The sequence below is a fragment of the Rhipicephalus sanguineus genome, chromosome 4 (assembly GCF_013339695.2).
Source record: "Rhipicephalus sanguineus isolate Rsan-2018 chromosome 4, BIME_Rsan_1.4, whole genome shotgun sequence".
Classification (NCBI taxonomy): Eukaryota; Metazoa; Arthropoda; class Arachnida; order Ixodida; family Ixodidae; genus Rhipicephalus; species Rhipicephalus sanguineus.
Genome location: NC_051179.1, coordinates 102,522,808 through 102,549,555, shown reverse-complemented (window position 1 = coordinate 102,549,555; position 26,748 = coordinate 102,522,808). Strand labels below are relative to the sequence as shown.

General features: G+C 50.3%; 2 protein-coding genes across 2 annotated transcripts in view; one reads left to right on the top strand and one right to left on the bottom strand.

Moving 5' to 3' along the window:
• Positions 1 to 26,748, bottom strand: part of LOC119390478 (uncharacterized) — a 233,247-nt gene that overhangs the window by 12,415 nt on the left and 194,084 nt on the right. The window contains 15 exon segments of the mRNA XM_049414847.1: positions 1 to 354; positions 1,079 to 1,286; positions 1,823 to 2,269; positions 2,898 to 3,098; positions 3,735 to 4,405; positions 5,158 to 5,361; positions 6,057 to 6,281; positions 6,411 to 7,320; positions 7,522 to 7,619; positions 8,075 to 8,480; positions 8,948 to 9,489; positions 10,329 to 10,450; positions 10,770 to 10,895; positions 12,921 to 13,317; positions 17,372 to 17,424. Coding sequence (XP_049270804.1) covers positions 1 to 354; positions 1,079 to 1,286; positions 1,823 to 2,269; positions 2,898 to 3,098; positions 3,735 to 4,405; positions 5,158 to 5,361; positions 6,057 to 6,281; positions 6,411 to 7,320; positions 7,522 to 7,619; positions 8,075 to 8,480; positions 8,948 to 9,489; positions 10,329 to 10,450; positions 10,770 to 10,895; positions 12,921 to 13,317; positions 17,372 to 17,374 — 4,914 coding nt within the window. The 5' untranslated portion in view covers positions 17,375 to 17,424.
• Positions 1 to 26,748, top strand: part of LOC119390488 (3 beta-hydroxysteroid dehydrogenase type 7) — a 442,541-nt gene that overhangs the window by 279,700 nt on the left and 136,093 nt on the right. The window lies entirely within an intron of this gene.

Genomic DNA, 26,748 nt, shown 5'->3' with positions numbered 1-26,748 from the left:
TAGCCGGAGGTCGTCGGTGCGGTTCCGGTTGGCACGGTCCAGGGCGTAGGCGACCGCGAGCATGCTCTGGAAGGTGCTGCCCCCTTCGTGGAGGCCGCCGCAGGAGAACATGTCGGAGCCTCTGCGGTGCACGGGCAGCACGGCGCCGATGGCGAGGCTCGGGCCGTCCTCGCCCGACAGCATGGGCTGCACGCCGGCGTCCCTGAGCAGGGCGTCGCTAGGACGCGGAGAGTGACGCCGGCAGTCACCGTCCGCTTCGCACGACGAGTTGACGGTGTACGGGGAACGACCCGGGGAGACCTCGGGCAGGCTGGCGTTCATCTGCAGGCCTTCGTCCCGGTTGTAGGTGCCGATCTGCCGCGAGACCAAGTAATGTAGATTTTGAAAAAGGCCGCTATCGCGATGAAACGCTTACGAAGTGAAATGAGCTAGCACGATAACAGCCGTGAGAGAGAAAATATAAAATGGTGACGAACTTCAATCATAGATAAATTATCGTATACTACAACTTATTCGAAGCATTGACTTGCACTCGGCTATGTAACAATGAATTAACTATAAAGTACATTAAAATTTACAATAATTAAATTGGCCCTTGGGCCACCTTAACGTGAAAACTCATGAAACACATCCGCCGCATGCTCAATGCTATGTGGAAGCGGAGTTTAGGACTTGCATTATCATAAACCACCGCGGTGGTACAGTGGTTACGGTGCCCAGTTGGTGACCCAAAAGACGGGGATTCAATCCAGGCCTTCGGCGGTCGCATTTCGATGGAAGTGATATGGTAGAGGACCGTGTCCTGTGCGATACCAGTGCACGTTAAAAACACGAGGTGGCATAAATTTTCTGGAGCCATTCTTAGGCTTCGGATGTCAGTGCAGATGAACAACCCCTCGTCGCCACCTCGACATTTTGAAGTTGCACCTAGGCATACTCGCCGTCACTCCCCCTCCTGAAGTAGGAACCGAGTTAATTCCAAAGACGTCAGGGTAACTAACCCCTTGTTTTTGGTCCTAATTAATTAACCCAACCAGAAGGGCAATTCTGTCGAAATGTTTAGCTTCACTGTACTTGCCTGCGAGAACTCCCCTGGCATGCCACCCGCTCCGGGACTTCGGTAGTAGGTGACCTGGACTCGGCCATTGCCACTGTTGCCGTCAGCGAACTTGAAGACCGAGCCATCGTGGCGAGTGATGCGAACGTTTCGGGTGAAGTTTATCACCAGGCTACGGTAGGCGTCGTCCATGGCCAGCTCGCAGGGCTTGGTGTCCTCGCCCGCACACCTGACGGAGAACAAGAAGCAGCAAGGATACTTTCGCAGGACATCGGTCACATTTAGGACAAGCACCCTATTAGTATTCGAAAGGTAATAACAGCCAATGCTTAGCGGGAAAATCAGAAAACTAATATTCAACTTGTCGACATCATCATTACGTATCACATAGGAGACATTTCTCCACTGAAGTAGAAGAAACGTTCAGTTTATATTATTCTGAATACCGGTGAGGTGTTTCTCCTAAATGTGGACGACCATAGGTGTGCGCAGGGTGTCCCATCAGGGGGTGCGAAGGTCCATCGCAGGCCCCCTCGCCCTCCTTACTAAGTCAAAGTATGGGGCAGACTTTGCCCCCGCCCCTTAGGTGAAGAGGGGTGCGCGGGAGAGGAGAACAAACCGACACTGCACATATATGTTGCTATCAGGATGCACGTGCGAAGAGGAAATTGACGTTGGCTGAGCTTGAAGGTCAGAAGCACACGCAAGATCGTTTTCTGGGTTTGCAGCAGGAGGAGCAGAGCTATCGCTCTAAAATAGTCTCACCTTGTCTTACGCGCCTGGTCAAGTCCACTTGCCAGGGCGAACACCGCAGTGACCGTCAACTCAGTGGCGCTCGCATCCTCTGCATCCAGCGAAGACGTGCCGCTGCCGCCCCCGCTGGCCAGCGGTGGTGCCAGCGCGTTGGCGCAGGCGGCAGGACCACGACAACCGGTCTTCTGCTCGACGTAGGCGCGGTACCAGGGGTTTCGACCATTGCCGGCGTAACTCAGGTGCTGTAAGTGGTCGCGGAATCCCGGCACGTCTACGGACGCCAGCCGGAGCGAGAGCGAGCCCAGTGCCACGTCGGGGTGCCGAGACAGGATGTCGCGGAGGCCCAGCGCGACGAAGGTCAGGTCCGCTGTTTGGGGCGACGCCGCCGAGGACGATGCCTCGTGAAGTGCGGTCAGTAGGGCGTCGGCCGCCTTGTCCTTGAGGAATAGGACCACGACCCTGTGCGGCAAATGCGTCGAGCGTTGTGCAAATGAGGAGTTTGAAGACAGAACGGCGTCCATGTTTGTGAACTCGGAACGCCTGAAGGATTGTTATCTCTATGACAAAAAGAGTCTCGAACAGACGTGCATGTCTATCATGCCTATCGAAATGCAGCTTGAAACAGTCTACAAGATGGTTGATAGCCTGTTTACATAGACGGAGGAGCAAAAGGTAGGCCACTGTCGGAGCGACGAACGACATGGTGCACAGTGCGTAGTGTACTGTGCACCTACGGGAACTATTGCGGGAACTATTGCCGTAAAAAGAAGCGTTCCATTGTTAGGCATATACTGAAACGAAGCAGGTGCATCAGCGGTTCAATGAAATCCCATCTTTTTCTTTTTGAATGTGTACCAACTGGTAGGCGCCACGACAATGAAAAATCAAGAGGAACACACACCGAGAAAGCGAGCTTTGTGTTTTTGTTTTTTTCTCATGAAAGCGCTCAAAACGAATGAAATTGGGTGGAACAACGTCAGCTATAATTCAGGTGCGTTAAGATGATTACGTAGTTAACTCAAGACATACAGAATTCAAGCAACGGGTATCGTGGATGTGAAGCAACTCCTTGACGGCTGTCACTCACCGGGCGCCCTCCCTGCGCCTCCGGAGAAGTTGTGTGGCGGTGGCCCGGACGTCCTCGTCCGAAGTGTCATCTCTGAGGTGCAGCGTGGTGGCGAGACGAAGGGGCCCGCCCTCCAAGGCTCGCTCGAACTGTTCCCACACGTCCTGCAGCTCGTCGTCCCGGTCATCGTAGACCGCCGACACGTACGTCCACTTGAAGTGCCTGCGGAGAACGAAGCACATCTTACGAACAAACGCGGCTATCGGTCTACATACATCTGCCGATAGCAGACATGTGCCATAAGCCCATTCGCGTTGACCAAGCTGAATTAATGACACCTATAGCGCCTGCTCGTATAACGTAACAATGTGATTAAAAAACTGATCTTTTACGCGCGATTTTCGTTACGCGTAGTGGCACCTCTTTAAGCAGGCCTGTCTTGCTCAAGTTCTCTTTCTCTTTAGAGAAGGAACACTAGGTCTGTACTTAATGGGATATGTTTCTGTTACTTTCTTGGTGGGACAATAAGCAATAAGTACACAAACTGACACAAACGTGATGTACGTATCCGAAGTGGCGCTCTAGGCGTAATGCCACCAGCGACGCCACGACATTAAGCGGCGAGAACTGCGGTACCAACGCACAGAACAGGGCATCAAGAGACATCAAGGTTTATCCGAAAGCAGTGACCAGCGAACTCTAATGGAGTGCAAAACCATGCATGTAAAGACGCATTCGCACTTGCAGGGGAAGTACTATACGTCGTAATCGAGCGAACAAGCCAGGAAAGAGAGCAGTTCAGGAAATCACGGTGCCTGACTGGTTCGGCATGCACGCGAATGATCGATACCTACGTACCTGAGGACACGCAGGACGGCCTGGGCCACCTCGGCGTTGGACGGGAGCACCCGCAGGAGGCTTGGGTAACGAAGGCTTCCCAGCTGCGACAGCGACGAGTCCGATGCCACTGTAGGCACGCCGGCAGCTGCGGCGAGCACGTCGGCCGCGGGCTTGACCGTGCACTGGCCGGCGCTGTTCCTACCGGAGGCGACGAAGCCGAACACGTGCCGAAGCGCGGGCAGCCGGATGTGCGCGGTGAGCGAGGCGAGCGAGTCGCTGGCGAAGTTGGACAGGTCTCGATAGGTCTTCTCGCGGCTTCCACACACGTCGAAGACTACAGCGCCAACCTTGACTCCTGGCAGGACCGAGGGGCTGGCGTTGATCTGGTCCAGGGCCCAGAGAAAGGCCTCGACGCGGCGCACGCCGGACTCGGTGACTCTATGCGAGCAGCGGAACGGGGCGTCACCGCGCTCGTGCACCGAGAAGGCGGCCGCGAGGTAGACGTGGTCGGGCGAAGGCACCACGAGGAAGTCGACAGCCTTGGGAGCGCAGTGCGCCCGGCAAGACGACGCCTGACACGCGGACCGGAGCTCGTTCAGCGCCACTTCTTTGGCTTCGCTGCTGCTGCTGCCGCCGTAAGTGACCACGGGCATGAGCTCGGTGAACCGGTCGTCGGACAGCTGGCCCGCCTGCCGAAGGCGAGGAAGAAGAGCAGCTAATGACAAGTCGGCAGCACACGGGGACGAACGAAAATAACAGCTGTTCACAACGTTACTGCGTTTCGGAAATTTCGGATAAAAATTCGAGTGGCCTGGCTATGGTAGTTTGGTTGTACAGATGTGAGGGACCTTCTCTTCCCAGAGAGGAACACTGATATTCCGTTTGTCAGGGTACTTGTGTCTTCCTTAGGGCTATTGCAAGCTTAATGATGACCCATTTATATAAGTAATGCGTGTGCGGGTCATTTGATATATTTCCACCAGTTGCGCGTGATTTTGCGCACGGTGTGAATCGTTCGTGTTGTTTCTATAACATATGTCTTTCTATAACATATGTCTGTATGGCATCTCCGTTGGTTTCAGTATACAATGTTGACATCCAACAAGAGCGTCATGTTACAAAGCCGCTTAACAGTTATCACCTGCAACAAGTATACTGGTATGCATTACGTTGACGACATTAATATTGTGCCATACTATGTATGGACCGCTCTTTCGATAAAACGACGAAACTTGCCAACCAGTGCGAACCTTTGATGCACAGACAGACTAGAACGTATTGCGCGAAAGTTTTGTTTAAACATTTCGGCAGATCAGCGCGTAAAGGCTGTATCGATGACAGCCATTCGAAATAATTAGTTGTCAAATATATTCGTAGCACTAAAACGCCGAAAGTCACAACGTGTACGGACATGCAGCATCAGCCCACTGCGCGCACTCACCCTTTGCGGTGCGATGCCAGCGGATGACCTGCGGACGTTCCAGAGGTCGACGGCGATGTCCCCGTGGCCTCTTTCGGTGAAGACGAACACCTGATCCTTGTAACCCACGCGCATTGTGTTTGCCTGGCGAACCTGCTCGTCCAGCGCCTCTCCTACGCCCATGGCATTGGCCAGGAGCCGAGCGCAGTAGGGGGCGTCCATTGCCTGCATTGCACGCCAATCTTAAAGGCGCCCATATGGACTGTCGCGGACACGCGCAGGGAATACAAGACCTCGCGCGTAAGTTAGACCTTTTACTGCGAAACCCAGCGATATATATAGTTTTCGCGGAGGCTGGACCGACTGTTAGCAGCTACCTATGGCAACATCAGCCAACCAGTTTTTCATGGGGAGCTGCCTTTAGTTAAAATGAAGCCCGCATGATGCCGGGATCAGTACGCTGTTCCTACGGCTACTGCGCCTATAAGTTAAATGCAACCAGGCTACAGTAGCAAAAAAAAATGAAAACTGCACTTCAGAGAGAATGCTCCTGTCGTCTGCTCACGTTCTTCCGTGCACGCCTGATTGGAATGAAAAGCTACTCCGAAGACAGTGCATCGCCACCGGCGCACCGTTGTCCTCTGAAAAGATGACATTTAAGTGGGATGGGAAAACTAAACATTGCGCACGTAATATCTCTAGACGTAGGATACGTCTTTAAAAAAATTTTCAATACATTTTAGGGAGGTCGTTTACATGTTTCAGAATTCTCTGCGACTTCGAAAGCAAGATGTTTCGAGGCCTCTTCAATGCGGAGCCCTATGCAAGGCATCTCCCGGAGACGGTATTGCGTTGACATGTTATGAAATGGGCACTCAACCAATCAACGATATTAATCAAAGAAAGGCGTCTTTCCTCACCTCTCGGGAGCCTCCGCACACCTGTTCACGGAGGTCTCTGAGCGCTGTGGCAGCAACGAGCACGGCCTGCATGATGTCCACCACCGAGCGACTGGGCAACAGCGGCACCGAGCACACCTGACCACCCTGAGTCCGGTGGCACGTCCTCGCCTGAGACCACAGGTCGCTGAAGAAGCGGTTCTGGTCGGGACGCAGGCGCTCGTAGTATGACTCGAAGTCAAGAACCTACGCGTACGTGGATCAAATGTATGTATCAAGGGGTCTGCCTCTCGCGCGGCATATTAGCGGGAAATGCTAGCGGCACTTCACGGGGGTTTTCTGCGCTACCTTTATTTAGGAATGGAAAATTCGTACCTGTCCGTACTGAGGTCGAAGGAGAACAGCGCCAAGAGCGTCCTCCTCGTGGCCGTCGAAGCTGACGGGCTGTCCGCCGCCGTGAATGAGGACCAAGGCAGCGTGGTCCAGGAGTCCTTCGGTGCGCGCCCTTCTCAGCGCCGCCAGGAAGCGCAGGGTATCCTCGGAATCGGTCCAGAGGACGACTGCACGGGCGCCGTTGGCCGCTGCCGTCGTGAGGCGCGCGATGAGGTTGGGATCCAACTCACGACCCGCGGTCAGCGTCGCCTGGATAGCGAGACAGATGCCAACGGCGTCGGCGCGCTCCTTGAAGGCGTCGACGGCGCGGGATTCGCTCTCGCTGGACACGACGGAGACGTAGCTCCAGTCCAGGCTCTGCAAGTAGGCGACCGCGGCCTCGGCGATTTTCTCGATGGGCAGCGGAATCTGGTAAAGGTAACCTGGCCGGCGATCGTGCGAAGCAGCCAGATCCGTCGTGGTCACCAGGGTGACGTTCAGCCGGGACAGGATGGACGCGGCCACCCTGGCGTGCTCGGCCGACATAGAAGAGGAGACGAACACGGTGGGCACGCCCAGTTCCGAGAAGTGCTCCAGCACGGCCGAGATGTCCCGGGTGAGGACCGACGCCGAGGAGCAGGTGTCGATGACGCGTAGTTCGAGCTTGAGTCGCGGAAGGAGGACGCCGTTCGAGTTGATCTTGCGCACCATCCAGGAGGCGGCCTCGAAGTCTTGCACGGCCAGTCGGTTGACCGTGTCTCCGCAGCCAAACGCGCCGTGGCCGGCGTTGTGGAGAGGAAGCAGGACTGGAAGGACGATGTCGGAGGCGGACAGGCCGGCTTCGGCGCTGGTCGGCAGCGACGAAGCCGACGTGATGGTCGCATCCGCTTCCTCCAGGCGAGTGGTGCGGAACCTGCAGGAATTGTGAACACCCTCTACAACACAGAGTATAAAGCAAGGCAGGTTCTATGACGACGGACACGTTGCATGTTACTGTCAGGAGCAGGTGCTATAGTAGCATGGCTGGCAATCGTCACTGTCAGGTTATAACAGAGTGAGCGAAAACCAGTAAAGTGGTCACATCGCTATGCGTGCAACCGAATTCCCGGCTTACCTGATGCAGTTCTGGCACGTATCAGCAGAGCAAAGTGCTGGCATGAAGCGAGTGTCCTTCTGCAAAAGCTTGGCCTCCTCCGAGTCGTAAAGTATCAGCTGCACACAAAAAAAAGAATAGAAATATTTAAAAGATGTTCGCAACTAAATAGCAATGAAATGTCCCTATTTGCTTACAACATTGTAACAACTTAACGAACAGCAAAAATGACATTTAAAGGCACTGAAGAATTAAAGCGGAATCTCGTGTAAGGTTCCGAATACAGGTCTTTCTCATTGGCATCAAAGGTACGCGGATATTGAAAGGGGTCGATGATTTCCGTACCTTGCGCTCCGTTGTGGCAGCGGTACACAGATCAGCACCAAATCGCAGCTAGAGAACACGCTCTTGCTAAAAGCGTAAGTTGACCTGGAGCGATTTTAATCGACTCAAAAGTCCATATTTCGCACCTTTATGTCTGTGGCTGACTACTGTTAGTGCACTGTAGAATGCAACAATCGTCGTTGCCACAGACACATACAGAAAACCAAAGGTGCACGCGTAATGTACCAACCTGTTTGAAGTCTGTTCCCTTGACCGCGTCATACAGGAATCGAGTCAAAGCCAGGTGACTTGCGCCGAGTTCTCCCAGGACGTCAGAGGCAGCGCGCGCTTCGCGGCTCACAGCAGCCGTTCCTGGCGCCGCCGGCAGACCACCTCCGGACCGAGAGAGCGTCAACGCCGCACCACCGGGCTCTAGGAAGGATCCGGCGAACTGACTCCTCGTGAGGCGTCGCAGCTCGGGACACAGTCCGGGCTGACCTCGGCACAACGCTTTCCAGGCTGAGCGCAGCGCCTGCGCAAGCGTGAACACGCCCCGCGCGGCCGGCAGTGCCCGGGACGTTCGCACCAGGGCTTGCGCGGTCTCGTGGCTCAGGGATAAGTCGGGACACGGCGCCGCGTTCTCCAGACCAGGGATCCTGCGACCATGCCAAGAAAACACAAAATGTCCCGGTTGCGATGCCTCAAAATCGCGCCAGTGCTCCTTGATGAACGTGCTGCGTGCGAACAAGCACGCCTAGAAGGACGGCACGTTTTGCACAGGGCTGATGACTTCCTGAAGAATTTCCTTCGTGCAAGCCAGCTCGTTGAAACGGTTGGCACACACGTATCCTCGTTAGACTTCTCGGCAACACGAAACGTATGCAGTTGCCAAGGACATTTCATAGTCGTTATACGATTTGTGCGCATTGTGTCATCAAAGCTGGAACTCGGCAGAACCTTAAAGGAACTCTTAGGAGGACTCTGCGTGCGTAAGTGTTGCGATGTATACTGCCATGATGCCTACGCACCATCAAGGAAGTCCTCCTAGAGAGTTTCTATAAAAGTTTTCCCGCCAGCGATCACCACTATGAGACACGTAGGATAAAATAAAGGGACCACGCACTTGAGACCCTGTATTCTGCAGTGCTTCTGCGTGGCCACGAGTTCCAGGTACCAGCGGTCCCGAGCCTTCTTGACATCGGCGGTCCGGCTCAGGTTGTTCCAGTGATCTTCGAAAGAGCCAACAGTGGGCGGGTACGGGGCGAGCGAGTAGAAGCCCGCGCGGTTGAGCAGCGGGCCCAGCCTGCGCAGGGCCTCCTCGCCGGGCACCCAGGCGAAGAACCACTGCCGGTGGCGCAGGAAGGTGTCCGGGTCCGAGGCGATCAGCTCGGCGAGGGCCTCGACGGCGTCGGCCGAAGCGGTCACCACGAACACGGGCGTGGTGTCGTCCAGCTGGACGAGGAGGTTGCGCAGTCGCAGACGGGCCCGCTCGCCGCCTTCGTGGGCGGCCGTTTTGGGCAGGGCCTCGATGAGCGTAACGCAGGGCGATGCAGCCGACACAGCCCGCTGACTGAGCGCCTTCACCACTGCCACGCTGGGCTCGTCGTGAGAGTGGAGCACGGTGAAGTGCTCCCACTTCATGTCGAACGCGGCCTCCAGCAGCAGCTACAGGGGGAAGGAAGGAAAGGGAAAGGAAAATGCAAAGTGAGAAAGACGACCGCGTGAGGCGAGACGCTCAATGGTGACTTGAAAGAGAAACTAAAGCCTCATCAAACGCGAAAACGGCTGACAAACACAAAGGCGTAGTCGTTCTTGAAGTCGGTTCTTATTGCAGTGATTTGAATATCAAGGTGAAAAAAAGACTATTTCCTTTTCATTTGAATTCGATTGGGCGATGAAGACCTGGAGGCTACGTGCATCAAAAAAGTAACCATTACCTCACACTCCTCGTTGTTAAAGTCAATTTTCATCCACATTGAAAAATTACGTACGCTGTTAATGTGGTATTTATCCGTATCCTATATGGATATAATGTATATTTATCATATATGGATAATCCTATATGGATATGGATATTTATCCTATACGGTTGTACAGAACACTGAATAAAAATATTTATGTAAGCTTATAAACCCGTATGATCACGCAGGATTGTCACGCGGCATATACATCTTTCCAATAGGGTCAACACTTAATAAAGGAGGTGAAGGGTGATATTTCAAGCTAGCAGGCTCATCTGGTATTCTGAATAATTATGTGAACTCGCTGCCTTCGAAACGCACTCCTGCGGTGCGATTTGTGATCTGCGACGGCTCATCGTGGCACCGATAAAATTGGTTTCACTGTTCACGGAGACTTGTTGACCAGATAGTACTTGAAACATTTCCGTGTGTTTCTGCATGCAGCCCTTACATCTAGGATGAATACTTCACCTAATCGCCTCCTAATTGACCTTTAGAAGGCTTGACGACCAACGACGTTGAGAAACTCCGGCGCGTACTGACCTTGGCCAGGTACTCAGGTGGCGCTATGGCGCTGCTCTCCAGTGGGATGGTGGGCACGTCGTGATCCCTAAGAAGGCTGGCAATCAGCTCTTCGTTCCTCAGGGTGCTTGTCATCAGAGTACCTGGTGAAAGGTAGCAAAAAGAAAAAGAGACACATTGAAAACGCCAGCCGCAGCTTCGTTTATTACGGAGAAGCAGTTTACGCGTTGTAACTTTATTCTGGCATTTTAGTTGCGGAGACCACAGTATGACTACGAGCTACGCCATAGTGGGGGACTCGGTATAAGTTTTGACCACGTCGAGGTTCTCGAGTCCCTCTTGTTCGCGCTATTCTCATTGCGTTGCAGATGCAAATTATCATATGCGCCAAAATGGTTCTTAATCAAGCGAAGTCGCTCTTTCGGCCGAAGGAGCACACTTCTGTAATGTCTGCAGACTCACCTATGACTCTGGAGCTGTTGGCGGTGCTGACACAGGTCTCAGAGTTTCCTCGCAGGACGGGCAGGAGCGCATCCAGTTGCAAGTAGGCCCTGGCCTTGTGGCCGCAGGAGTCGAATACGCGCATGCCTGGACAAGTTCCAATCGGAATGTGTTAGTCATTTCCTACGATACAGGCGTGGAGTGCACTGTTATGGTCACGCATTCTTTCAGTGAGGACAAGTCGCCGCATAACGCACAGGTCGGGAGGAGGAGGAAAGAAAGGAGAGGCAGGGAGGTCAACCAGACGCGCGCCCTGCTTGCTACACTGCACTGAGGGAAAGCTATTAAAAGAAACAAAGAAGATGGAACAAGGCGCTGTCAGGGTGCGACATGTGCGACTGTTGATAGGCCAAAAAACGATCGCTTAGCCCAGTCGATTATTTTAAAAACAGTATCAATGGCCGCGTCGCTTTGCTGGCCTGCGAAGCGTAGGGCCACGGTTCGAGGATCTTCCGTAAACGTTTTGTCGTCTAGTTTGTTCAACGCAGGCAGAATATACATTGGCGGTTTCGCATAGTATGTACACAGCATATGCTGTGCTGCTCTCCAAGAGACAAGAACGCAATTACGGATGTAGGTAGCCTTTCACAGAAGTCCTGAACATCGCACTTGCATGCTGGGTGTTTGCAATGATAAGCATTTATCCCCCCCCCCCCCCCCCCCATTTTTTTCATGGATAGATGCGTCGTCTAATCTAGGAAGCTTAAACGCCTCTTATCTCCAGCAGCCATCGCGCAGGTTGAACGGACCTGTGCCTTCCTCGTGGGAACAGAGAATGGTGGGCCAGAAGAAAGTGTTTTGACAGCAAGACTCTCAATGGACTACAATATATAGATAACTATTGGCGACAACTTGTGCAGGAGCTTCGGGTAAAGCTCATGCACTGTTGGAGGTTTTACGAAAGAGTGCGGGCGCGACTTAATTTGTCCAGGGTTAAAGAAAGATATCGGAACCTGGCTGAATGCTGACCGACCACTAAAGGAAAAGCGACGTAAGTCATACAGGGTATAACACTCGTATATCGGTAATCCTGAAATATCTAGTACAAGGTTATGGGCAAAACGGGAATGATGCTCTCAACCACGTTTTCAGCAGATGGTGTACATTGGAGGCTCCTTTTCGTTAGCAGTGCGACGACTGCCCATGATTACAAATTCATACTTCACTGGGCAAGCGGGCTCCGTACACTCTTGAACACATTGCTTCGTTCATTCCATTGCTTAGGGCACCCGAAAATGTCACTCAGTGAAAGATACCAGAGGTTATCTTATTTTTCATCAATGTCGTCGCACAAACGTTAATGGTAAAGTCCCAAGGGTTTTCCCTTTTACAACTGCCTCCTCTCCCGACCCTCTCTCACGCGCAGCCGGCGTCTGCCGCCATGGTCTCCCCAACCTAGAAGACTTACAAAGTCACGTACATTTAATTACATTAGCCACGTACCTTTCACCGGACAATATGCGAACGCGACGCGCGTTTCTCCCCCGCCATATTGCAATGCCCCGTCATTAGTGAGCACTGCTTCACCAGGCGCTGGAAAAGCGTTAGGAAGAGCATGGCTACCGAAAACGAGCGTTACCCAATAAGATTCGTCGGCGGCGCTTCAATGGCTGTCACTGTTTAAGAAAGAAGAGAAAAAAAATCTAGGGACTTTAGTTAATGCATCCACAGAACTACTTGTAAATCTATATTCGCGGACTATAATGTAGGGGGAGGGGAGTTAAACACAAAGGATAAGCGATTTACATTTTAACGGCAAGTCATAAATGCTTATGTCCGATAGGCTGCGATTAACCACAGACAAAACGACTGGACGGTAACGAATAGAAGGTCATATTGTAAAAGTAGGAGGGTAAAGACAGTAATAACGAAAAGGGAGTGACAGGATAGACCTAATATTTCCCTTTTTTTTTCTTCTGTCTTACCGCTCATACTTTCCCAGTATGTTGCACCCGCGGCCCAGCAGGGCACCATCATGAACAAAAGGGCCACAGTGGTAACCCGGGTGGTTATGTTACGAACATTAATACTCAGAAAGATTTAGAGAATAATTGTTACCGAAGAAGTTTTTCGCCAGAGTCATGACGCTGTTGACGAAAACAACGAACTCACCAATCTTGACGCCGGGTACGAATCCCTGGTCCCTGTTGAGGAGGCCGACGGCCCACTTGAATAGCTCTAGGGTCTCGACCCCCTGTACCAGGGGCGAGCCGCACCCCAGCAAGGCGTCTCTGGCCGGCTCGTGGGCCTGTACGAACGCGCCCAGGAAGACGTCGGCGTCGGGCTCCAGAAGGACGCCGTCGTCGCCGCGCCTGGGCGCCGGGCAAGCCAGCTCCGAAGTAGCGTCGCCGGTGGCCGCAGCAGCAGGAGAAACGACAGCGACGAGGATTGCTGAGCCCAAGAAGAGGAGGACCGCAGACAGCGGCGGAGACATCACGCGAGAGCCGGCGAGGCTGCGTGCCCTAGAGGTGCTCTTGTGTAGCTGCATGGCAGTGGCGGCGTGGAAGCCCTGCAGGTTGCGGAAAGAGAGGGAACCGGTAAAACAAATTTCAAGGGACACGTCGGAGTGGGGAGGTACGGTCGCCTTCCTTCGTGTCGAGCCGTTTCTCACTTCTTTACCGCGTTCCGAGAAGAGCTACAGGAGCGGGACACGAACGAATCAAGAGCTCGGACAAGCTTCGCTCTGTCTCTTAACTCTTTCCTAGCCTGTCAGCCTTTTTCTTTCTTTTTTTTTTTTTGACGCGTTAAAGAATGCAGGATGTAAATGGTAACTTAGGTACAGCTAGCGACGGAACTAACGCTCAACGTTTTGCGCAATGAAGGGACGTCGCACAGAAGACTGTGTCGGTGGCAAGGTGAAACTGCAGTACCGAATTTTCACTATGTACGCGAGACAGACTTCTCACGTACGTAAGAGTGTAACTTTACTGGAACAAACAGAATGACCCCTCTTTATGGTATACTGGCTCACGCGGGGACGAAAGGTCGCATCGAAGTCGTCTGTATACAAATAGCAGGCACAACTCACAATCGCATTTCAACTCATCTTCTCCCACGAGCGCTGATGGGCATTTTTTGAGCAGCAAACTGAGAAGTTAAGTTAGGGACGGCGACGAAACGCAACGATTTAGCACAATTAACTAAAATCTGGTTACGAGAGTTAACGCCCTGTTACTGACTGCACAAATGATTATAAAGAACGCCGTATGGCGACGGGCTTCAGTTTAATCTTGACTACGGACTTAAACTGCACAAGCGCATTCTACATTCACCCGACTCGTCGCGCTGCAGCACTCGAACCCGCGTCCTCGAGATCAACAGCTGATCGGCATGGCTACCACGGACCATGCCGATCAGCTGTAACAATTGTAACAATTGTGATACGGATGTGAAGAAAGTACCTGCGACCTTCGGATCCGAAGGTCGCAGGTTCGGTCCCTGCCAGCGGCAAGTTGTCTTTTCGTCCACTTTACTTTCGTCTCATCTACACCACAGTTGTTCCAATACACATGCGAACAGTAGAATTGATGTCCCGTATATATCTTCCTTGGCATCATTATCTGCTGGTCTTCTTTAAGGTTGTTTCTCTTCGGATTAGGTTTGACGTCGATGTCAACCCCGGGATTAAGCGACACTGTCCTTTTTCTCTCCTCTCTTTTTATCTCTTAACCTCCTTCATCAAATTTAGGTATAGGGACGCTCCTCTGGTTCACTGTCCTGCCCTTCCTTGCTCTCGTGTCTCTCACTCTCTACCAGGCAGCCGACCGTGTCCAAATAGGTCTTCGCTACTGACGTCAAGGGTCAATATCAGCTGCCATCTGGCGTAGATTCGGTGACACATGCCTGTTTACAGGGGCTAGCTATATGGCCACTCCAAGTCACGAACAGACACAAATAACATACGAGTATAACCAAGAAGTCGTGAATCACAGAAGTACCTAGTATGACATGCGCTTTAACGACGTATACATCGAACAAAGACTCGCAGACTAAAAACGAAAACACGAAAGGGCAGTTCCTTTCGGTGGGCGATATAGTGTGCTTTGAAATTTAAAGAAATACCGGTGCCTGATCCATAGAAGCTCGACCCTTTTTCTGCTGGAAAACAATAAAACGTAGACAAATATGATGTTTTCTTTCTTTTTCTTTTTTTTTTTACGAAGTTTCACAATCGATGGCGCACTCCCAGCCGAATGCTATTAACCGAGCCTGCGCGTTTCTTCCGCGTTCCGGTAGAGTATAAATGTATGTATAAGAGGTGCGCAGGATTTCCAGTTTACTTTGAACGTGACCCAAGGGTTCGACACAGGACGGGCGCAATACTTTGACATGATTGGCTGCTGAACTTACACGTGAACCATCACTGTAGGCAGCGCGACACTTTACTAGGGACAGAAACAAGGAGGACAAGTCACAAGGGCTCGTACTGTGCCTTGGCCTCTTCGTATTTGTCCTCAGTAAGGTTTCGCGCCGCCTACAGTGATTGATCATTACCAACTAGCCCAATCAAATTGCCTGTTAGGTTACACGTGAACATAATGCTTAAGTGTTAGATGAAGAGGCCACTTGAAAAATGACATTGGCGCGTTTCACGCGGATACAGTAGTAGTATCCTTACTGGACTTTCACATCTAATGTTAACACGAGTGTGCATATTCGTCACTTGTCCTTGTTTGAATTGTTTGTGTTCTTGCATTGTTGGGGGCACGGGCCCGGTGTACCACCCCTTGGCTACGCCACTGCCCACAGTAAATCTACACTTTGTAAATATTAGTCCACGATGAGTTGTTCTCTGAACCGGTACTGAATAAGAGAGAAAATGTACTTTCACGGTATTCTTAATAGACCGATCTCACCGCGAGTTTCACTACGCCACCGCTGCCGCAGTGCATGCCGGTACTTGTAGTACTCGGTACGTCGGTACGTTCAGCTGCCTACAGCTGGTGCATTGGCGAGCTGCATTAACCAGATTTAGCGGCCTTATTTGGATGAATTGCGTTGGTTGGGTTGACGTGCTGTGTACTGGAATGCTACAACAGGAGCCTGAAGCAAAATGACTCGGATTTTGCGTGTTCTCAAAGGATTTCAAGCTCCGACAGGAATGTGTGCGACAGTCAACGAAGTCGGACAGAGAGGCAACTACCGCGCACTTTCTTGTTCAAAGTGTTTGTGAACTCCCTGTGCATGATGCATCGTGGTTTAGCAGTGCCCTATTGCGTCATAACAACCTTGCTGCGCGAACGATGGACCGATCAGCGACAGCAAAAGTTCATATAACGCGAGCTGGATCCCCTTGCCGGGCCGATCGCCGCCAGCGGCAACAGGTTGGATACAACGTCCTTTCCGGGCTCAACAGATATCGCTTTAATATATAGGAAGACCTAAACCGACCTCTCACCAAATGCGATGACGACTGTCAAGCGTCTAGCATGAACGAGACCTGTGATACAAGCCAAGATTATAACTGCATGCTGTGTACAGCTCGCGCCGTGGAGCGCACGGCGAAAACTCGGCCGTGCCGGTATCGCAGCCAACTCCGCCGCCGGGATTTCCCTGTTCCTTTCAATATGCGATATTATTGTGAACGCATCGTAAAGCGGGCAACAGCGGTAGCAAAGCTGGACTTCTTTATGAGCGTAGGCTATTTACCGTACACTGCCGTTTCGAAGCGGTAGGCCTAGCGACGATACCGGCGCCGAGCCACCGGCTGAGGCCGCCGCCGCCAGCCGGAGCGAGCTACTGCTTATCCGCCGCATTGCGTGTGCCGCCAATATCTCTTACTGACTCATCCATCCCTTGTACAGCAGGAAATATTATGCCATTCACGAGATTTTCGTGATGTTAACCTTTGCCAAACGGCATGAGCGGCCAGTCACTGTTCAGCGGACGCGCCTCTAACCTGCTTCTCGGCGACCGTTTTATCTTCATTCACGTTTAACTTATTACTGTGATCGAAGTCCTGCGTTGACAACACAGTCCACATGGAAAGTGTCGTTTCGACAAAAAAAAAAAGCGCAATAAGCTTCTTTTTTTGGTGCCCTTCGCCTTTTTTTTTTTTCTCCTGTTGTCGTATAGCGGAGAGCTCTGCGCAGTTTGGGCAAGTTATTTTCCGGATACTGTAGCTTGTGTCGCTTGCGTGCTTGCGTTCACTGGAGAAGATATTTGCTCTCAAGACGACGGGAACGTGATTTCTCTTTTTTTATTACTAATATTTATTCAGCAAAACGACGCAAGCTCATCAACCCGACGAGACCACCTCGTCACACGTAAGCACTATCAACTGTTCTTTTTTTCTTTTAGCGCTCGGATGCCATTGACCTGAAATGAAATAACATACGTTGGAGGTGCGGACACAGTTTTCCACCGCGTTCAATCGTCTTGCGTGTCGAGGATTGGTGCAAAACGCCAATACACCTGAAACACGCAGCAAGCAGCCGCACCAGCAGCGCTCCGAGAACTACAACTAAGATGGCGACAGTGCCACTGTCGGAAACTCGCGCATGCGCAGATGGTCTGGTGGGATCGGTCTATTGTCTGTCATAAAAAATGCAGAAACAGCTTACCATTTCAGCTGCGTAGAGTTCCCGACGATTTGCATTCGCGGTCACATCACCACCTGTAATGAAAAGAAGAGGCTTGGCTTAGTTACATACATTATAAACGCACGACCAGATTTCAGGATAAAAAATATGAACTTGGTATCTGCCACTCGCAAATTTGTGTGCGGCGAACCAGGCAGGCATGCTCAGTTATAAATTGCGAATAAAATTAAGCACAGTAATCCCAAAAGGAGCATAAAGAACGTGTAATTTCTTATAAATATTGATGTATGCTCACACGACAACCTAGGCGGATTTGGTTGCGCTCTTATCCGCGGTGTCGGTATTCCCACGTGCAACGACACGAGGCCGCGAGTCACAATACGCGAAATTTCAAAAAATGATGCATACCCAAGACGATGAGCCGTCGCATTCGCTAACAATACTGTGCTGAAAGCTTTAACCGAATCTCAGCATCGCCTCCTTCATCGGCTGAAAAAGGCATTGCGATCCAATAATGCTACCATCTTATTCCTAAGCGACGAAAGCTCACGTGTGAAACACAGCTTCACTCCAGTTCATTCGAGTGGGCACTGAGAGCCGCCTCACTAGAAATTCATTGCTGAGCGCAAGCAGCGCAGAGCCTCCGCGGAATAGCATGTGAACACTTTAATCAAGGCGCAGCGCCGTTATTAACATTTCTGAGTCGGGGCGGCCTGATAATTGCACGGAAGAACCTTCAAGAACACGGGCCAATCAATCAATCAATCAATCAATCAATCAATCAATCAATCAATCAATCAATCAATCAATCAATCAATCAATCGGACTTTAGGGATCAGCTTACGCTGAAACGAAACTATCTTTTGCATGCCCTTCCGGTTCACTTATTCGAAAACCTACTATAAAGGGACAAAAAATTGAGGCTGGGCATGCAAAAAAAAAAAAAAAAAACAAAAAAAAAACGGGGGCAGCAACAAGTCTAAGGGGCATAGTTTCTGGTTCCTTCGCTGTTGACTAAGCAGCCTTGAAACGTTATTTTGAGATGTACCCGATCAGCCGCACATTCAGAAAGCACGCGCGATTGTTCCGAACCCCGTTATCACGGGTTTTCCTTCTCCGAGCATCATGAACGCAGTACGCCTCACGGGGAAAATCCTTCGAGGATACCCATTATCTCTGTGTACTTTCCCCATCCAGCGTTTGGCCGTGCTGTTGACAAACTGTTGAAATGTATACAGACGTCCACGCATGGATGTGGCTGCAAATTATCTCACTGCCGTTAAGTGAAGTTATGTAACCCTCCTGGTGGCGGGGACGAGCGGCGTGCCCCCAAAGAACTCCACATTGCCAGTATTATGTGCTTCTATAAAATTCACGTCATTTTAGAAGTGCACGCAAAGCGCGATACAAGGCGTACGTGCTTTTCAGTTCGATTTCCGCAGCATCAACAGCGGAACACGGCCGCGGCGGCCGGGATTCAGACCCACGACATTGTATTCGTATTCATGGCGACTATATATATATATATATATATATATATATATATATATATATATATATATATATATATAATTCTTCATTGTTTGGCCGGAGTTTGTGTTGTCCTGACTTCATTTTGTGCAGGCCGCTGCAGTGAACTGTACCGACACTAGTCATCGACAGCAAAGTCAGTCACCAGTTTTCCCGGCACCCCAAACATGCCGATCGGTGACGCAGTAGGTATGTCGCCTGCAAAAACGGAGTGCGGCTTCGCCGCATAGCTGCGCTCGCTAGCCAGACCTATACGCGCAGCTCTGCTACCTAAAGGTAGCATATACTGTTAGTCTAGGCACGCCTGTATAAGACGCGGGTAAAAAAAAAAAAAGACTCGGCAATATCCCGGAGTGTCCGGCCGAGAACTCGCCGACAAGCTGACTCGCGGCTCACAATCGCAGCGTAACGTGGCCAGGGGCGTAGCCAGAAATTTTTTTCGGGGGGAGGGGGGGGGGTCAACCATACTTTATGTATGTTTGTGCGTGCGTATGTATGTGCACGTGTATATATAAGCAAGCAAAACTGAAAAATTTCGGGGGGGGGGGGTTGAACCCCCCCTGGCTACGCCCCTGAACGTGACCATGGGTATAGATATAGGCAGCAGCAAGGCGGGCCACCCATGGTGTGAGCGGATTTGATGTCGCAAAATGACAAGCACGAAATGAGAATAGCGGCTCGAGGGCGACACATATTCGCGAGCAAAATACAAGCACGAGCGCGGGAGGACCCGTGCATGCATACATTTACGAGTCGCCTATCTCGCGCGGCCTCGCCTCGTGAACGGGAAAACCTGCGCGCACGAGCGCTTTTGCAATGTAAATGTCACGTCAAATAAACTACCCTCCGCTGTATATTTTAAAATACCCCCAACAGAATGGCTCCACGTGAACACTGTTCATCACGGTTTGCATACGTTTTTCGCTACTAAAATATAACCTCTACCTGCCTCCACGTTCGTGTACACTACTTCTTAAGCGAACCACACAACCTCAAACTGCTCTGTGTCACTGAAAACCCGCGCCTTCGTTGCCCCGAGTGTCCTTTACTCGTAGTTCAAGAGTGAGCAGTACAGAAGTGAACTTTAGCGGCTGGTGTGCGCACAGAGCAGGTGAGCAGCTCGCGCATGGCGAGGCTGTTAACTACTTAAAGTTTCGCAGTCAACTTTTTTTTTCTCGCACGAAGTAGCGTGAACAGAAAGTTATGCGATTGGTATTTGCGAATCCTCTCGAAATATTTAAAGCACTGAAAGCCTGAATGCGCCTTTATCCTGGGTGTTTTTGCGATGTTCGCAACTAATCTCGCCGTTTGTGAACACCCGTTTTTACCCTTTTAAAATGAAATATCTATCGCAATGCTTTTCGTGGTTGCACTTGCGGAACCACTGGAAATAACATTTTGCAAACTGCACGTCTTTTTCTTGGTACATATTGTTTTTTTCGATAGTGCAGAAGATAAGGCATAGACCTTCCGTAGTTACAACGATGGCTGCAGGCCATGAAATATATATTATAACAGTCTCCTTAGTGTGCTTAACGAAACCGGCCTGGTATGTACGGAGTGAGACAGAACAGCGATTACACATTTAAAATAAGCTTACTGTATTGCTGCAATAGAAGCTAGACTAAACTTGAAACTGCGCGCGTTCATTTCTGGTAAGAATGACGTGCTCCAGATGGCGTCACTATACAAAACGCCGCTGAACATGCATCCGACAGTCGCATATGTCACAAGATAGGCGGTTGAGCAGCACCGAAACAAAAAATAAAAAATCTTTAAAAGACAGCTCAAGTTTCTCGCCACCCTCATCCCCCCTCCATTACTATTGCCACCACCTCTAACTCAAGTTTCCATATGCAAAATGCTGTTGTAAAATAACCGGTGGACCGATCTGGGTGAAATTCGTTGAGCCACAAGAACACGCCGAGAGAACACAAGCGACACGTGACGAATTGCGGACGTGCACCAAACGTAACTTGTTATGTATGTCCATGCCGTATGCTTAAGCTTAATTTTCAATCGCGAAGAGCCAGCCCGCCATACCGTGATACCGGAGCCTGTGCATAGTCGATGTGGAGAGTTTTGAAGAACGCATTACAGCGGTCTATACGAAGCCGACAAACGATCAAGTTTCTTGTGATCCGGCGTCCATGTATAAGCAAAAAAAAAAAAAAATTGGGCGGCTTTCCACAAACCAATGGCGCTTATAATAATCAGTCATTGTTGGGGTTTTTATGAGGGACGCTGTAGTTGAGGGCAACGCGAATTTCGACCACCTGGGTTTTTTTTTTTTTGCGTGCACCTAAATCTAAGTACACGGGCCTGTAGCATTTCGCGTCCACCGAGATGCGGCCACCACGGCCGGGATTCGATCCCGCGACCTTCGGGCCAGCAGTCGAGCACCATAACCACTGCGCCACCGTGTCGGGTAACGGCGCTTATGCTGCGGTTGGGGTTTCAAGAGGGTACCTTTAGTGACCCTATACTGTTGCAACGTTAGTGTAATCTTGAATTAAAGAAAATTTCGTTCTTATGAGCCGTTACACAGGCCCACGAGGTTCTTTTTTTTTCTTTAAGAAATGGGCAATGAAAGACGTTTGCAATTTTATAGGCCGCCCTATAGAGTAGACACCCCTGCATGCGCACGTCGAGTAAATACCTACACGACACACCGTTGCTATGCAACGCAATACACGTTATTAGCTTTCTTCTTGACACGACCAATATTTCAGTCACTAAGCTTAGTGCTAGTTATATATAGCCACTTTTTTGTTTAATAATTGGACACAGATGGGAAAGTATATATGCTACGTTAGAGCTCCATCTGTCCCAATACATAGTTAACAAGTTTCAGCCACCAATTTCCCCATAAACAAACACGCACGCCATACCCGAACAAACGAAACACTAAAGCTACAAAAATAATTATGAACAAGAAAAAAAAAGAAGACGCACCATCAAACTAAACAAAGCAAGGAGAAACGGCCAATATTCAACAGGCAGGGCTGAAACATCGATATTTCGTATAAAAACACTCATAACACAGCTCGTATTACTTTCTTTTCCGACTGAAAGCCATTATCTGTACATATGGTAAATGCGTAGCGGGTCAGATGGCCTATACGCCTACAGACCTCGTAAAGTATAAAGTAACTCTTTGAGCTTTCTTGCTCCATGCAACACTTAAATCTACTTTAAAAAATTTAAAAATTTTGATAAAGAGAATGAATAGACAGAGAAAGAGAAAGTGGAGGATAGGGTCGGGAACGATGTGAGGCTGCCGCATATTTTCGCAACCCTATAGAGCTGCATTCCGAGGGATACAAATTCGTGGGCGTCCGAGCTTTCTTGAGCGTTGCGCCACGACGTCGCGAGGAGAGTTGCGCCAGGCGTGCATATTAAATGAGACGGATTTTGTGGAAGACACGAAGCCAGCACCGCACGACTCGTGCGGATTGAAAGTCCGCAGACCTTCCAGGGATCACGGAGATCCCACGAATAGAAATAAGACACCGAGGTACACAAAAAAAAAAACGACAAAAGAAAGAAGGAAAGAACGGGAGTGCGAAGGAAGTCAAGTCCCCATGGCAACAAGGGTCAGAGAGCATCCGACAGTCGGCCAGAATTAATTACGAACTTCATTAGGGTGTCGTCGACTCGTGTGACGCCACCGCTCGTTGTTAAAAAAAGGTGAGAAAACTGATTCGACTGACGTCCGCCGCGATAGCGTCCGTTCGCGAACGCGGGTTCGGTTAACACGATCGCTGGTGTTTCACGTGCAAAAACTGCGATACGAGGCACGCTGCCGTGCGGGACTACGGATTAATTTAGATAACCTGGACTGTTAACGTGCACCTACATCTACGTGCGCAGGTGTTCGTGCACTTCGCCCCCGTCGAAATGCGGCCACCGTCAAGCGTCTTTTTCCACCGTCTTTTCCCCATCAAGCGGTGGAAAAAGAAATATCAAAATCGCTTATGAAGCACCTGTTCTGCAAGGTTCTCGCAAACTTCCGAAGAGCGTCTTCAGATGTTATGTGTAATTATTGGATGCGAAAGCATCTTATGCTCGGGGCAGTGTCCCCTCTCCTCGCGTGAGCGCGAGGAGGTGGGGTGGAGGAGGTGGCGTGAACCATAGAGTTTCCTAAAATTAACTAGAGGGAACTCTGGCGCTGCGATCGTTCAGCCAGCATGGGAATGATGGGTAGTACACGGATTTGCCTAGTCTTTGTACTTGCGGGCTTCGAACGCACTTGTGGCTTTGTTTATTGCTGTGTTTTGGTTTTCTTTCAAATAAAAGAATGGATCGTTGTGAACTTCGTGACCAGATTTGAATTGGTGAGCCTAAAAAAGTTAAGTGGTGAAGTGGAACTGTTGAACGTTTGCTGAACTTCATCTTGCGACAAAGCAGATGCAGGCGACGCCCAGCCAAACGGAGCCGAAGGTACGAAGTTTAGGCAAATCCGTGTACTACCCATCATTCCCATGCTGGCTGAAGCGCCATGCGCTGCAGCTCCCATAGACACTAGCGCCAGAGTTCCCTCTAGTAAGTATTGTAGGAAACTATGGCGTGAGCGCTGCCTCCGCTTCGCTTCTCCTCTCCCGTTTCACTCTCTCCGCCACAGCTATGCGCTCGTATATAATGCGGCGCGTGCTCGCTCCCGTTGCACACTCTTTCGCAACGGCGCTATGGACGCTCGCTAAGCTGAACGTAAACGGCAACGCCGGCAAGCGAATCTAGAATCTAGTTGCGAAAGCGCGTGTTCGCTGTGCTTCCGTCATTCTCTCTCTGTGCAACGGTGTGCGAAACGCCATGAACAACGTCAACGTCCGCGCTAGTTGCAGCGGCAGCGCCACCGCCGCGGAGCTGAGGAAGGCTCGGGAAGCCGAACGTAAACGTCAGCGTCGGCAAGCGGTAATTCAAACGCCTCGACAACCACCGTCTCATAAGTCACATAAGAGAAACGTAAACTCGATGCGCACCCCCCGCGATGCTTTCGCATCCCACCATGGTTGTCCGTAGGGGGAGATGATGTGTATTTGTCTTAGCGTGCTTTCCTGTGTATGTCAAGCCATACAGAATATCTTAGTTTGGACGTGTGCGTGTGAACTTATTTCACTTCAATTTGTGCTCGACTACTTGTGACTCATGAGGTGTTAGATTGTAATGTATTTGCATATCTTGTGTTTGACTGGATAGCATTTTGTGCCCTTCTTATTATTCTGTTTTTTATTGCATATTTCGTATGCTAAGCGAGAAGGAGTAGCCGCTGCCACCATAAAGGCACCGACCTCTCCTATTCAGCAATTCAATAAAAAAAAGTCAGTGGCATATGAATAGTTTCTGTAAACTATGCTGCACACACACACACACACACACACACACACACACACACACACACACACACACACACACACAGATGGATGGATGGCACATCCTCTTCAGTGTCTGCTTCTGTCTCTCTGTTGAACACGTTAAATAAATAGCCCCCAACTCGTCCACTAGTCAGCCTTCATAAAGAAAGTTTCCCGATTGAAAACAAAAAGAGAGAATCGCCCCAGTCCGCGACAAGAATTAATTTCATTATTTCATAGACGTTGCTCGTTGACACAGAACTGATTTGATAGGATATATTGCTTTGATTATTGAGTACGGCGAGAGGTTCCGGTAACGTCTAATACGCGACATCGACCTTTTCAAAGGCTAACGCGTTTTGGCTGCCTATACGAACACATAAGGCGTTAGTATGCTTTCATCGTTATTCCAGTTTCTTTCTTATATTTTTTAAGCACTTTTTTCTTTGGCCTTTTCCACCTCAATTTTGTAGCGGGTATGGTGGTTTCTGACCCAAAATATGAGCCTATACAGAAGGCTGTGCAATGTAATAGAGCGTCTAGGTCATGCGACTTCAACTACCGCATTCAAATTCGTGTTTATCGAAGTAGGCACGGTATAGTAAAAAGGAAAAAAAAAACTGATGTATCAGTTTTCCTTCGGTCGCGTTGCAGCATAACGAAATCTTGTTTCATAATGGGTAATTTGTTTTTGACTGGTTTTTGCTTTGTTTCGCGTAGCCACGTGAACGCACATACACGTTCTTCTCTTTTGAATAAGATTTCAGCTGTGAGTGGGCGCTTGTGCTCGTATGGTGAAAGTGTTTTCGTTCTTTTCTGTCTCGCCGTTTTCTTAATAATGCAAGGACTGAGGTTGCGTGTCCATCTTGTCTGCTTTGTATGTGCGTGTGTTTGCGTGAACGCGCACGCGTCGAAACGCGAGACTCATCTTCGTACCTGGCTGCGAAATTAGGATAAGGTTGGCTACTTGCTTTTAGTATCGCGAGCGTTCGGCGACAGTGTGATGAATGGGCGGGACAAGCCCGAGCCTGTAATAAATGCGCCGAGGTTAATTGGTAGCGTCGTGAGACCTCCGCGCAGGAACTGCTGCCGTGCAACGAGAAAACAAGCTGGACGTGCTTGCAGAGACTAATCGTAACGCCCACGTACCCTCGCAGAGGTCGATGCGACGCCTCGAATTCTATACACTCACTTTATAACACCGGGCGAGCGCAGCCATTATCTGCGCACTTGCGCTGAACGTTATAAGTGTCTGACTATACAGAGTGGCACGCTCCGTGTGTAGTGCTTACAGAGCAGCCTTTCCACCAGCCTTGAAAAAAAAAAAAAGGGGAAACGAACGTCAGTTTAGATCGTTCCAACACCGACCTTGACTATACTTTCGATCGGAAATTGCCGACCTCCACGGCTTTAACAACTATACGAGAACGCCGTACAGTTGGAAGCCGCTATAAAGCACCGTTAGCCGCGGTCAAGGACCAAACTTTGAAACGCGAATGCGAATTGTTGCCGCGCGCGTATAGCCGGTGGATAAGCGCGGCTGTAAACGCCTACGTACGCTGTCAGATTAACGCGTGCACGTCCAACCAATCACGTTTACGAGCCAGCTCCGCGTTGAGCCTATTGACTCGACGTGATCGTTAAAGAAAGAAAAAAAAGAGGACTTCGTACTTTAAAATGGGCTTCGCACCCACTCGCGGCCTGCGCAGAAATATGGCTGCGAAGCAGTACGCCTCCCTAACACCTACGTCGATCATTAAATCATGGGGATTTATGTGCCAAACTACTATATGGGTGTGACGCACGCGTGGTGTGCTCCGGTTATATTTTGACCACCTAGGGTTATTTGAGGGGAATTGCGCCCTCCCAAAGGGCTGCAATTCAATCCTAGCCGCAATTCAAGCATCACGGCCTCTAAGCCGCTTGCGGCACGAATGAAACCAAGAAAAGCACAGGGAGGTGTTACTTGCGAAGTTAGAAATTGGGCTAGTTGGTTGTGCATGTTGGGAGGGAATTGCGCTACAGTTAACTGGGACTTAACAAAGCTAGAGGACGGCCGAACGGAATGGACACGACTCGTCCGTCCTCTAGCTTTGTTAAGTCCCAGTTAACTGTAGCGCAATTCCCTCCCAACATGTTACTTGCAGTTTTAGCACTGTTGATGAATACAGCGGAAACCGGCCTCTATCTGTATATTTAACTATGTATGCCGTTGCGCAAAGTCTCGAAATAAAAAAACAATCAAACAGCGAAACTGTTCAGCAAATCGTTCCTTGTGAGTCGATTGCAGAGAACTATCATCATCTTAACGGGTATGCGTCATCTGTGCGGCTACCTGAGAACGAGAGAGAGAGAGAGAGAGAGAGAGAGAGAGAGAGAGAAAGCAATAAAGAAAGAAAGAAAGAAAGAGATGAAGAAAGAGAAAGATTCTTGCTGAAAAAAAACTCTTCACGAGGCGAGATTCGAACCCGCGTACCCTCGATCCGAAGGCAAGTGTCCTAACCACTCGGCTAT